The sequence below is a fragment of the Amblyomma americanum genome, chromosome 2, assembly GCF_052857255.1.
Source record: "Amblyomma americanum isolate KBUSLIRL-KWMA chromosome 2, ASM5285725v1, whole genome shotgun sequence".
Taxonomy (NCBI): Eukaryota; Metazoa; Arthropoda; class Arachnida; order Ixodida; family Ixodidae; genus Amblyomma; species Amblyomma americanum.
In genome coordinates this window covers 218,780,732-218,794,113 of record NC_135498.1, presented here as the reverse complement: position 1 = coordinate 218,794,113, position 13,382 = coordinate 218,780,732, and the positions used below count along the sequence as shown (strand labels likewise).

Here is a 13,382-nt window from a genome sequence, read left to right as displayed (position 1 = left end):
AAAGTGATAGTATCTTTTTGCATTTTAATTATATTTAATTGTTTATTCATTAATAAACTCAAATGTATCTCTCCAAGCCATGCATTAATCTGCTGTTTGTAATTTTTCTTTAATGTGTCAATTTTACTTATTTATTTATAAATAAATAATAAATTTACTCTGCAAATAGTGCCTTTTTGCTGTGAACATATCGCTGCACCCCCCCCCCCCCTCCGGCCCCAACAACCAACGACCCCCCCCCTCCCCCCCCCCGTGAAAAATTCTGCGGACGCCCTTGAGCTTATAGCTCTCACACCTCAGTATATACAGAAAGCATAAAAAAAATGGCTGGCAGTTTAGCTTTGCTAAGCACGAAATATTCTTCAAGAACACAGTTTTCTGCAGGTGGACACCACCGCCACATATTTGAAAGCGCAACTGAGGTGTCCACTGACCCAGGAGCCAGTTGCGCACCTTGTTTCCTCAAGCCCAATGGAGTCTACAACGCTGTCAACGCCAACTTACCCAATGAACGCCGGCAGCCTATTGCTCCAGTGCCAATTTTTCCCTTAATGTTGTCAACGCCAACACATGCAGCATACTGTCAATACTGCCACATAGCTCAAAGAGTGATTGATGTGTCCATTGACCTAGGGAGCCAGTTATGAGCAGATTTCTTTTCCTTTTCCATGAAGTTGATATGTCGCACCAATCAGTATGAGGCCGGCACGATGAAGGAAATGATTGATTTACTGGCCGAAGTGCTTGAATGTATGATGGCGTGCAGCTGAATGGCACGTGACGCCAGCACGAGGAGGGAGCTGAATTCGGCTGCACTTCTGCATCATCATCTTCGGCGGCTGGTGCTGCTCCTGTTGCGTAAGGCCGTTGCTGCTGCTACAATAGGCTGCCCCGCTAGTGGAGGAGTCCAGTGAAGCTGGGAGCCAGAACGATAGTGTTGTTGAGGGCACGGTAATCGCCACAGGGCAGGTAGTCCCCTGGGGATTTCTTCAGTACCATGTGTAGAGGGGACGCCCATGGGCTAGATAATGCCGAGTTCCAGCATGTGTTCGAACTCGTTGCGGGCGATCTGTAAACGGTCGGGAGCAAGGCGATGGGCTCGACCGTGTGTGGGCGGGCCAGTGGTCACAATGTGATGCGTGACCTGGTGTTTGACGGGCAGTAAGAAGTTGGAAGGACGGAGCAGAGAAGGGTATTCATCCAGGAGGATCTCGTAGACCGACTGGTGTGGGCTGGGTATACTGGCAAGCGGTTCTTGAAGACAAAGTGAGCGGTTCTGAACAGTGGACAGAGCGGTTCTGAACAGTGAGGTTCGTCGCGGCGTCCACAAGACCCTTGCTGTGCATGTTGAGCAGCAAATTGTAGTGGCGCAGGAAATCAGCTCTGAGGATTGGGTAACATACGTCCGTGACGACGAAAACTCATCGCAACACACGTCGGAGGCCCAAATTGAGTGTGAGAGCATGCTCGCCGTACGTGGCGATGGGGGTGAGGTTTGTGGCTTGTAGCGATGGGCCAGTGCGGTGAGAAGGTGATGATGTAATGCTGCAGGGGAGGACGCTCACCTGTGCTCCAGTGTCAACGAGAAAGCGGAGGCCCGAGATGTGGTCGCGAATGAAGAACAAGCAGCTGTTCTCCGGGGTGACACCACTAGCTGAAGTGCTTGAACGTATGATGGCGACAGCCGAGTAGTGCGTGACGCCGGCATGAGGAGGGAGCTGAACTCGGCTGCACTTCAGCGTTATCATCTCTGGCGGCTGGTGCTGCTCCTGCTGCATAAGGCCGCTGCTAATGCTACAGATGAAGACGACGTTATGCAAGGCAGAGGGAGAGAGTGAGGCAGTTAAACACGAGGCATGATCAGTTGCAGTGACAGCACAGTGTTCTTATGCAGTGGCTAGCGAAGCTGATCTGTTTGCGCCACCGCAGGTTTGAAACCCAGTAAGTGGCGGCAATATTTATTTTCTTTCTGCAGGTATCTGAGAGGCATCAGGGGTCAAAGGTCGAGGCTTCAGAGACCCGCAAGTTTTTTCAGGATAGTACTTTGCATTAAAACAAGAAAAACAAGGCCAGATAGCCAGACATCAGAAGCCAGAATCAAGCAGGAAACTATAATCATCCATCTCCCGATAGGAAACATAACTCCTTATCCAGAAGGACTATGGAAGGTGTATTGACACAGCGTTCATAGAGGGTGAACAGCGCAACAAAGGCGGGAAAAAGACAAGGCAGCGCTTCTCATATATTGCCCCGCCTTTGTTGCGCTGTTCATCCACCATGAATGCTTATCAACTCACCCAAATAGCAGCTTTACTGACACAGTGATCTTTTAGGCTTGCGATTTTTTCCGCTTCAATGATCTCTTGCATAGTTTTGTCACCGCACCTGCGCAGTGTGTTATTGTTGTAGGTACGAATTGCGCACAAAAGACACACACAGGAAAAAACACGAGGGAGACTGAAAGAGCGCAAACTATCAACTGGTGTTTATTAGATTCAGTGCCGTTTTTTATAGGCAGTGTGCACACGTGCCTACGAAGAGGGGAAGGAGAGGAAAAGAAGGCAAATCAACCCTGCGCAACAATCCATCAAAACCGCTCCAAAAAATTCTTTTCCGCGTTGTACAATGAAACGGAGGTGTCACTCACACAGTTATCACCTCTTGCCTTGATGTGGTATGCCTCTAGAAGTTCACGGGAAACTTTGTCATAACTCCTGCCCAGAATTCTGATATTATTTAGCAGTGGCTCACAACCCGTGCATGCAATGCAATGAGCTGGCAAATTTGCTCCTTCTCTATTCCTAATTGAACGCTGATGCTCCCCTGCGCGTTCATTCACGCAGCGTCCTGTCTGGCCCACATACACGCGACCACACTTGAGCGGGATGAGATACACAACGCCCGTGGCGCATTTTACAAATTGTGCCGCATGCTTTATCACTCATGCGTGTTATTGAACCAAGGTGTGCACTTAAACCGCAACAATGATGGCCCAGATGGACTGAAATCCGCTCTGTCACATTGTAGTTGTTCTCTAATAATCTGCTATTAAGACCCCTGCAAGTCTGGCCTCCGTATGCATGGCCACAGTACAGACAAACTGAATAAAAGATGCATTTAGCACAAGACATGAATTATTCGCAATGGTTCTTAGTGCAGCTGATGTTTCTTCTATCCACTTGATTTCAACGCTTGCATGGGCAGGCCTTTGTAAAGGGTACTCGACAATAGACCATATTCACACTACTAATCAGGTGATAGAGAAATGCACAGAGTATACATCAATTTACAGAGTCGCTGCCATCTTTCATACGCAGTGTCGTCTATGATCTAGGCAATATCATCGCCATGTTGGAATGTGGGATCACGTAGTTGTGCATTGGCATTTAGGTCAACAGCCGCTGTTTTCTTTCTAGCATGCTTTATTCTCTGTGCTGCAATGCACATAACACGAAAAATTATTGCTTGAGGTTATTTCAAGCTCGCTGAGATGACATGTCAGAGTTTCGGGTAGCAACGAAGTTGCAAAAGCTCGTAGAATCGCAACAGTGTGCTGGCTGTGCCTGTGATTTGCATTAAAGGTTAGTGACGACTCGTTATAAAGACATTTGTATTGAATGGCTTTGTAGATCGTTATACTCCACATGTACACAGCGCATAAAAAAAGCATGACAGGCCTGCGGCGCCTTTAGAGATGGACATTCGCTCTGTACTGGGTCTTCCGTTGTGATCGAATGTATGCGCACAGAAGCTTGCGTAGACTCATCGCACTCCCACCCTCAGTGCATACGTCCCAGGAATTACACTTACTCTTCTGAATTCGCTTTTATATTTTGCAATAATCATAACTGCGGGTGGATCGATCGCGGCTGATCCATTGCTAGCGGTACCGTTCATAGGACCACTGCGTTGCTTTATTGATCATTAGGCAAGACCGCAATTGTAGGATTGAATACTTTCGGATAAAAACAGTTACTGTGAAATGTTGCGTAAAAACCCGTCAGGCTCATTTATTCTGCCTTCGCTGAGTTGCGTTGTCGAAATTAGCCCGCAAAAATCGAGTCCAGATTTGACTGCTGTGTTATAAAAGTACAACAAGCCTGCCTTCGTCGACCGGCCTGTGGTACCGGTGTTACGTCTTTTTGTCTGGACATAAGCTTCCCTGTGAATGTGTCACCGTCCAACTTTCAACTGAGTAAAAGTCTGTCCATTTTCCACTGACGAAGTGCAACGCGAGATGACAAAGAAAGCGACAAGTCTTTCCTTTTAATATTAACAACCCAAAGCCGTCGCTGCTCTTCGTTCGCAGGAAATTGATGCAACTGAAAAAGCCTGCAACCACAGTGCTATGAGCTTTGCATGTTTCCGTTTCCACCTTTCTTTGCTTTCGGTAGTTGCATCCAAAGACGACGCAGCGGCTCCTAGTGAGTCTAGAGTTCACTGCCAAAGCGCTAGGTCCACAAAAGAGCAAACACGTGACAAAAATGCGTCACGCACCCAACTACACTGAAAACATTGTGCGGGCCATTGCCAACAAACTGGGTGAGATGGAAAATGGTGCATAATCAACCCCTATATCTAGACTTAATTGATTAAGAGAAAGCATTTGACTCAGTGGAAACCTCAGCAGTCATGAAGGTATTGCGGAACCAGGGTGTAGAAGAACCATATGTGAAAATACTGGAAGATGTCTATAGCAACTGCACAGCTACCAAAGTCCTCCATAAAGTCAGCAATAAAATTCCAATAAGGAAGGGCGTCAGGCAGGGAGACACGATCTCATCAATGCTATTCACCGCCTGTTTACAGGAGGTATTCCAAGGCCTGAATTGGGAAAAGTTGGGGATAAGAGTTAACGGAGAATACCTGAATAATCTGCGATTGGCTGATGACATTGCCTTGCCGACTCACTCAGGAGATGAACTGCAAAGCACGATCAATGAGTTAGACAGACAGAGCAGAACAGCGAGTTTAAAAATTAACATGCAGAAAACCGAAGTAATGTTCAACAGTCTAGCAAGGGAACAGTAGTTCACAATTGGCAGTGAGGTGCTGGAAGTGGTAAAGAAATACTTAGGACAGGTAGTGACAGCTGATCCGGATCACGAGAGGGAAATAACTAGAGGATAAGAATGGGGTGGAGCACATATGGCAGGGCCTCTAAGATCATGAATGGCAGTTTACCAATATCCCTCAAAAGAAAAGTATACTACAGCTGTGTCTTACCGGTACTCACCTATGGGGCACAAACGTGGAGGCTAACGAAAAGGGTTCAGCTCAAGTTAAGGACAACACTACGAGCTATGGAAAGAAAAATGATAGGCGTAACGTCAAGAGACCAGAAACAGGCAGAGTCGGTGAGGGAACAAACGCGGCTTAATGACATCCTAGTCAAAATCAAGAGGAAAAAATGGGCTTGGGCAGGGCACGTACGGTGAAGGCAAGATTAAGGGTAACAGGCTGGATTCCAAGGAAACTGTATATGGTCGAACACGCACATATCGAACCCGCATAATTCGAATTATTGGCTATAGCGAACACAAAGATTATCCCTTTGAAAATACTATGTAAAAGTATAGGACAGTTGTATAGTAAATATCAAACTCCAGTTTTGCCAGCAATTCAAGCGTGCGTGACTACTGTCATCTAGTGAGCTATAGCATCTACAGATGTAAAAAAAGAAAAAATCTGGACTTCGCAACAAAGCTTGAGGTGATCCGGCGTGTTGAGAATGGCGAAAAGAAGTTCTCCATGACGCATTCGGCATCCCGCAGAGCACTCTAAGTACGCTGTTAAAAAACAAGCAGGACATTACAATCAAATCAGGTGAGCAAAATCGCTCGGGAGCATGTCGTGTGCGCCCGGCTGCTTTCGAAAAAATTGAGAAGGCGCTGTATGCGTGATTTCTCGGAGTCCAAGCGAAAAACATCCCTGTGGATGGCTCCATGTTAATGGAGAAGACCAAATGGTTTGCCACGGCTCTTGGGGAAGAGAACTTTTGCGGTGGCACTGGGTGGCCACAATGCTTTAAAAACCACCACGGCATTGTGAGAAAAGCCATTCCAGGCGAAAGTCAGGCTGCCAGCAGCCAGGAGATGCAGCAGTGGCTTTCAGAGGAATGGCCGAAGATCGCTGCAAAGTTTTCGCCTGCCAAAGTCTTCAATGCAGACGAGACAGGTCTCTTTTGGGAAATGCTGTCGAATAAGACACTCGATCTCCGTGGGAGCTCGTGTCTGGGCGGGAAAATGAGCAAAGTGCGTGTGACGGTTCTGCTTGCGGCAAACATGGATGGCTCGTGCAACCTGCGTCCGTTTGTTGTCGGAAGGAGTACAACACTGCGCTGCTTCAAGAATTGCAAGCAGCTTCCCGTCTGCTACAGCTGTAATAGAAAGGCCTGGATGGCAAGCCAACTTTTTGTTGAATGGCTGTAGGCTTGGGGCCCCGAGTTGAGCAGGTTGAGCAGCCTAGTATGCCTTCTGTTAGACAACTGCTCGGGCTACCAAGCGACTTGCAAGCTGCAGAACATTGAACTCAACTTTGACATAACAGCAGCGCGAAAAAAGACGAACACAAAGGAAAGAAAATACTCACGATATGGACAATCCCTGCACTCCCAACTGATTTTATTTCACCAATGCATGATAAATATAAAGGTTCCACTGCGCATGCACTCACAGAATACAGAAGGAAAGAGGAGCCGCGGTAACGACAACATAGAACAATTTCACACCATGCGATACATCTTATATTGTGGCCAAGAAAAGGTCGTATTCTGCTCTACAGATGTGAAGTATCGCTTACGCAATAATCTTCCTTTTTCTTTATACGGTAACCTTCCAGAAGTTCAAGTGCAGTTCGATCTTTGCTTGTGCCTAGGATCCTTGCACTATCTAAATGCGACTAACATTCTGCAAGACCTGCAATGCCTATTCAAGCTCACATCATCGTTGTTCTCTAAATTTCTTCCATTCTCCCTTAATAAATCGTTGATGAATCTGCCAGATTGGCTGACATAGGCTTTTCCGCACGACAGTGGAATCTCGTACATCACTCCTGACTGGCACTGTACATAGGATTTGCGTGAGGTGCACACCAAATCATCGGGGGATTTTTGAATGTGGTGCGCCAACATTGGTGCGTCGGCAACGGAGCGCTGCACCTGCCAGTCCAGCGTTGCTCATGTGAATGGTGTGTGTGAGGCAACGACGATGAAGAGCATGCCGAGCACGAGGAGCGGAGAGCTGACGTGTCAGAAAACAGGTGTGACTCGACCTCTGCTGCCAGAGGTCGAGTCATTCAAGCATGGAAGTAGCAGCCGTGGGACATTCGGTCCGCACCGTCGTGGACCTCTCTTGGATCAGCGACACAAGCCTCCTGCGTTCCATGCCATCAGACGTTGGATCCGTGGCTCCTTTGGATCACAGACGCAAGCCTCCTGTGTCCCTTTTAAGCGTGGAGGTGGCAGCCGAAGGACTGAGTGTCCGTGCTGCAGAGAGGCTTCCTTGGATAGCCTGCATAAGCCTACGGCATTTCGGAACACCGTCGACGGCTCCTGGCTACGCTTTTCCTGCTGCTGCCAAGTCCCTGGGGCTGCTGACGGGAGTCCACCGGCATCTTCCTATGGTCCTCTCCACCAGGTGGTCCTTACCACCTGGCTCCTTTGCTCACCATGAGGGCGATTGTGTGTCCATCCCGATCTCGAGAACCGACGCAGCGGGTAGGCTTCGACCGCCGGCACGGGACATCACGCTTGCCGCGTGGAATTCAGGCCAATTTTCGAATTCGCGTTTTAAAACCTTGGACCCAGATCTGAAGCTTCGGCTTCCATCGGCCTACCACGACGTGAAGCAACTTTGCTGTGTCGCCTGTGGCTTGGTGTAGCTTTCACCAAGCGTTACTCTTTTTTAATCGGTATGGCTGATAGCCCTGCATGTGCCATTGTGGTTGTGATGAGACTATAGCCCACATTCTTTGTGAATGCCCTGGCTACAGCGCCGAAAGGCAGTCTCTGGCATACACTGAAGCGTCTAGACCCGCGCCCACTGACGGAAATGAAGATTCTCAGCCACTGGCCGCGGCGGCGGTGAAGGCCTCCAAGGCACTGCTCCGCTTCTTGAGGACTTCTGGCCTGCACGATAGGCTGCAAGTGTACCGGACGCTATGACTTCACACAGTGACTTCAATTTCCTACTACTCTCTTTTCTCCTTATTCTTTTTATCCCCTCACCCCTTTCCCCCGTGCAGGGTAGTAAACGGGTTAACCTCCCTGCCTTTCCTCCTCTTCCTCCTCCTTTTAGCTCCTTTCCGCTGCTTTCTTTGCCGCAACGCCAGCGACGCGTTGCTGTTCATCCACCCGCATTCGCTATGTCTACAAGGCATCCCTGTTTCATCTGGGACACTCAATATCTGGTGAACTGTTTCCTGTAGTGTTGTACACGCTTTGAGTGCGTGTTCTTTTTGTTTTCGTTTCTTATTGGCTCTTTTCCTTTAAATTATAAATACGGCTCCGGTTTGTTTTGTTTCATCTGTTTGTTGTCTCCTTCGAACCTGCACGTGATAGCGTCCCCCTTCTGCAGTCAGAGATGCGTTACAAATTCGCGACAGCTTGGCATGCTTTTTTTCGCATCCAGCTCTGGTGGTCCCCTTGCCGGAGATACAAGAGCATAGTTGGCCAAGCTTTACTGGAGCGGAACGGTCGAGTCAAACGGCTCACAGCTCATCTGACTGAGCACTGGTGGAGTTACTACCTAAGGCGCGCCCTCTGAGTTCCTGAGCCAACAAAGAGTGAGCTACAAACCAGTGAAAGCCTCACAGTGATAGGTGGGGTAGAACTGCTCCAGAGCATATGCGGACTGCTCAACAAAGAACCCAAGTACAGACCTCCACCAACTGCACCGGTTCAAGACCTGGCAGCACTCAACCGCCGCAAAGCAAAGGAAGTGCGCGCAGAACAATGGGAGAGATGCTTGCTCGAAGGTGCGGACTCGCTTTTTGAAAACAGCTGTTTTTTCTAATAATCGGCATATTACCACGTATTTGCAACAGGTGGTGACGCACTTTGAAGAGAACGAGCTCTCACATCTACAAGCCGACAAAAATAGAGGGTTTGTTGTTTTACCGAAAGGCCTTTATTGAAAAAAAGCCCCTCAGGCTGTGCAGAAAAACTTCACCCTGAAAAAAAGCCGTCCCACAATAGCTAAGCAGGAAGTTTCAAAATTTTGCGAAGAAGTTGGAAATGAAAAGCTGTCCAAGCAGATAACCAATTGTAAAGGTGATGCGTTGAAATTGTTTTTTAGTGCCAAGACGCATAAATCAGATTAATAATTAATAATAATAATAATTGGTTTTTGGGGAAAGGAAATGGCACAGTATCTGTCTGGTATATTGGACACCGTAACGGAAGGGATAAAGGAGGGAGTGAAAGAAGAAAGGAAGAAAGAGGTGCTGTGGAGGGCTCCGGATTCGACCACCTGGGGATCTTTAACATGCACTGACATCGTACAGCGCATGGGCGCCTTAGCGTTTTGCCTCCATAAAAACGCAGCCGCCGCGGTCGGGTTCGAAGCCAGGAACTCCGGATCAGTACCGTTTCGAATTATTGTTAGCGAGAATGAAACAAGGCAGTTGCTTGTTAGATGGTTCGTGCAGAGATCTTTGCGACTTTGGACCATTAATGACCATTTTCCTATAAAGAATTCTAGAGATATTGTTGATTTCATGAAGACCAACCACAACATTGGCTTCGCGTTCTCTGTGGATGTGGAAGACTTGTTCTATTCGATGAAACAAAGCACTGACAAGAGCGGCATCGTCCCTTTCCAGAATTCAGCTGGTATGTCCATTGACAATTTTTCAACCCTTTAGAATTTTACCTTCAAGGAACTTTTATCCCTTTTAACAACCAGCACTATTTACAAACCAAAGGTATATGTATTGGGACCTGTGTTGCACCCATTTTAACCGATATTTGTTTTTAGCCAGCACTGACCACATTTTAGCCTCTGACACCGATGTGTTGATGACTTTTTGATCTTGTTGGACAAGCAAAGCCCTTTACACAACTGCGCTATAGTTGACAGAATTTCACAAGCTTTTAAACAGCAAGGAAAGCGACTGACTTTCACTTGCGAATTACCAAACCAGAATAATCTTCAGTTTTTAGATATTCGCATCAAGTTTGGTGGGGACCATGTGTGTTGGGGCTATGCCCCACATGTGCAAAAACAACTGTTGCCTTATTTATTTATTTACAGAATACTGCGGACACTGAGTCCAAGTACGGTGGGCGAACAAGTCAATCAAACCACAAAGAAAACACAAAGATTCAGCACACTCAAAAGTAATTAAAAGAAGTGAACCCAAGATGGGTCGTCAATAGTGGGTAGCTTGGGTTGCCTTTGTAAAAGTGATGAAGCCGAAAAAAAAAAAAAAAACGCGAGCCTGACTGTTGCATCAGTACACTTTCCATAGTCCTGGTTAAGGACTTGCGTTTCCAATCGGGAGCTGGGTGATTGTAGTTTTCTTGTTCGATTCCGGCTTCTGATGTCTGGCTATCTGGCTTTGTTCTTGTTGTTTTTGATGCTTTCTGTATATTTACCGAGGTGTCGATCAGCAAATCAACTTCAGCTGTTAGTCAATCCGTGTGTCTCCTCTTGCCTTTCTGTGTCCTCTGTGTGTTTTGAGCCGTTTTCCATCCTAGAAGTGGGTGCCAGCGTAAATACACGGCTTCAGAATTAGCGGCAGCCACTTGGCAAAGCGGCGTGTGTGTAGCTATCCAAGCCCTAGAGAGCACGCACGAAAATAGTGAAAAGCGCGCGAGATCTTGCCTGTATCTGGTGCCGAGGTAGGAGAACCTGAGCAGGTACCTCAGTGAAGACATCACGAGGCTTCGTTGATGTCACAGCAGGGGTCTAGAACTAATAAATATTACAAATGAAATAGCTGATGCACTGAGACCTCGCCACATATGACCACATGGAGCCAAGCGAGATTCGCCGCCTGGCACATAGAACACAAGCGTTTGCGGGCAGGTGGGCTGGAAACGCTGATTAGTCAAACAAAATGTGACGTCACGCCTAAAACGTCAAGTGACGTCATGGTCACGTGACTTTTAATGACGTCTTGTCCGGTTGGGAAGAGACATATTTTTTTTAGATTTTTCTCGGAATTCTCCACGTTTTTGACAGCGCGCGCGGGTTCAAAACGCGCACCTGATGCGCCGCGCTTTCACACACTGCATGCGCGTTTCTATATTTTTATTATATATGATATCCTTGAACTGCTGGTGTATTATTTTAGTGCGCTCGAACGGCGCGCTTCGTTGTGCATTTATTATAATCGCCACTGCCTGGCGGACCCGATACAGCTTTTGCAGACCTGAGAGGTTAAACACGTACTATCCATGCAAAGCCACGCAAATGCGCCTACGGGTGACCACGCCCCTCTATCAGCGCTCCGTCGAGTGCCTGCATTTACAATCGAGTGCTGTAGGACTATGAACCTGACCTAGAGCATACATATTATAATTTTTCCTTGTATTCTACATTCTCTACATGCAGGAGACTACACTCATAGCTTTCGTTAGTGCAGAAATTTCGTACAACCGTGTCAAAATTTGGCGGTCCGGTTTTTTTCTGCACGACGTTTTGGAGGAGAAAAGCATTGGGTCTTTGAAGGACGACAGTCTATATAAACTCCTATTCACTGTGTCGTCGTACCTATCGTAATTAATGACGACATATAAAGGCTTTTGATACAACACTCGTGATTTAAAACAAAACTGTTCGTTTCACTAACCCGCGAAAAAATATTGCGCGCAATCATTCGCCACAGCCCGTTGCTGCGTAATTTTTGTTTTGTGCGGATTTTCTTTTATAATATGACAGCTGCACGCGATAGCTTATATATATAGTTGCGCAGCCGACCACTGCAGGTACCAGTAAACACGTACCCAGTTTAGAATGAATTTAAAAACGCGGTCGGGAGTTGGAATTATTTGCCCGGGACGCTGCGGTCAAAGTTCGCAGTTTTGAAAATTGAAACACGGAAATTTTTGCGCATAGCTAGTCACTCTTGCATAAGTAAATATCTTATTCCTACCCATCATCCCCTTGTCAAAACACATATATTAATGAGAACAACGACCCATTTGATGCAATTAAGTTCACAGTCCTACAGGGTGGGTCCCACAACAAAGAGAGCAACGGGAGTCGTACTTTATTTACAAATTTGTAACAATTCCTCACGGCATTAATGAAAGTCCGGGTTTATTGACCTCCATCACCCCTTTCAGAGCCGGTGCTCACCTTAGGAGTGCCGGCGCGTCAAACCTCGGTCGTTTGTCGCCAGCGGCATCTTTTTCAAGCTTCGCTGCCCGTCCGCTTACACAAAGCTCTTAATTCATCCCCCACCCCTGTCTTCCCAGTTCGACGTACCACCTTGTCGAGCGGGGTGCAATTGAAGAACCAAGAACCCTTGATTAAATGCTCCTGCCATTCACCTCTACCCCCCCCCCCCCCCCCCACAGGACACTTTCGCGAACTTGTATGTTTTGCCGCCTTTTTTCTTTTTCTTTTGTGTGTGTTTCATGCACAGTGCACGTGTGTGTAGTTAAGCTAACTGCGTCGCTGATTCCGCCTTCACTATTCGTACCGAAGACGCTCCTGGAACGTCTCCTGCCCTGTCTGAATTTATTGTTTATTTGTTTGATCGTTTTGGCCGGCGGCACGGGCAGTACATGCATCTATGATTCTTATCTGCTCCGGGACTCCGCCAAAGTCTGTTATTGTTGCTTTGAGGGCCCGGATGCCCTCCCTCCCCTCGTTATTCCTTTTTTCCCCCGGGCTGGCCTCCCGCGCAAGCTCGCTGGGCGGCAGGGGACAAAGCGTTTTTCTTTTTCTCTTTATTTCTTACTCCTTTTTCTAGTATTTTTCTTTTGTGCCCATCAAGGGTTCTTGGTTCTTCAATTGCACCCCGCTCGGCAAGGTGGTGCGTCGAACTGGCAAGACAGGGGTGGGGGATGAATTCAGAGCTTTGTGTAAGCGGGCAGCGAAGCTTGAAAAAGATGCCGCTGGCGACAAACGACCGAGGTTTGTCGCGCCGGAATTTCTAAGGTCAGCATTGGCTCTGCAAGGGGCGATGGAGGTCAATATACCCGGACTTTCATTAATGCCGTGAGGAATTGTTATTAAATTTGTAAATAAAGTACGACTCGCGTTGCTCGAGATCTCATTGTTGTGGAACCCACCCTGTAGGACTGTTAACTTAATTGCATCAAATGGGTCGTTTTTCTCATTAATATATGTGTTTTAACAAGGGGAGGTAGGGATAAAATATGCGCGCGGTGGTTATTAAAGCGAATTCGTATAAAGTTAACGGTCTGC

General features: G+C 47.3%; 1 protein-coding gene across 3 annotated transcripts in view; it reads right to left on the bottom strand.

The window, feature by feature from the left end:
- The window catches only part of LOC144122172 (tRNA pseudouridine synthase A), a 134,759-nt gene extending 123,716 nt beyond the window's left edge, over positions 1–11,043 (bottom strand). Inside the window, exon 1 of one of the 3 annotated variants that reach the window (XM_077655751.1) lies at positions 10,827–11,043. In XM_077655751.1, coding sequence (XP_077511877.1) covers positions 10,827–10,879 — 53 coding nt within the window. In that variant the 5' untranslated portion in view covers positions 10,880–11,043. Of the gene's footprint in view, positions 1–4,866; positions 4,911–10,826 lie in introns of those variants that run through there. The other 2 variants (XM_077655753.1, XM_077655752.1) reach the window with 2 other exon arrangements.
- Between the last annotated feature and the right edge of the window lie 2,339 nt (positions 11,044–13,382).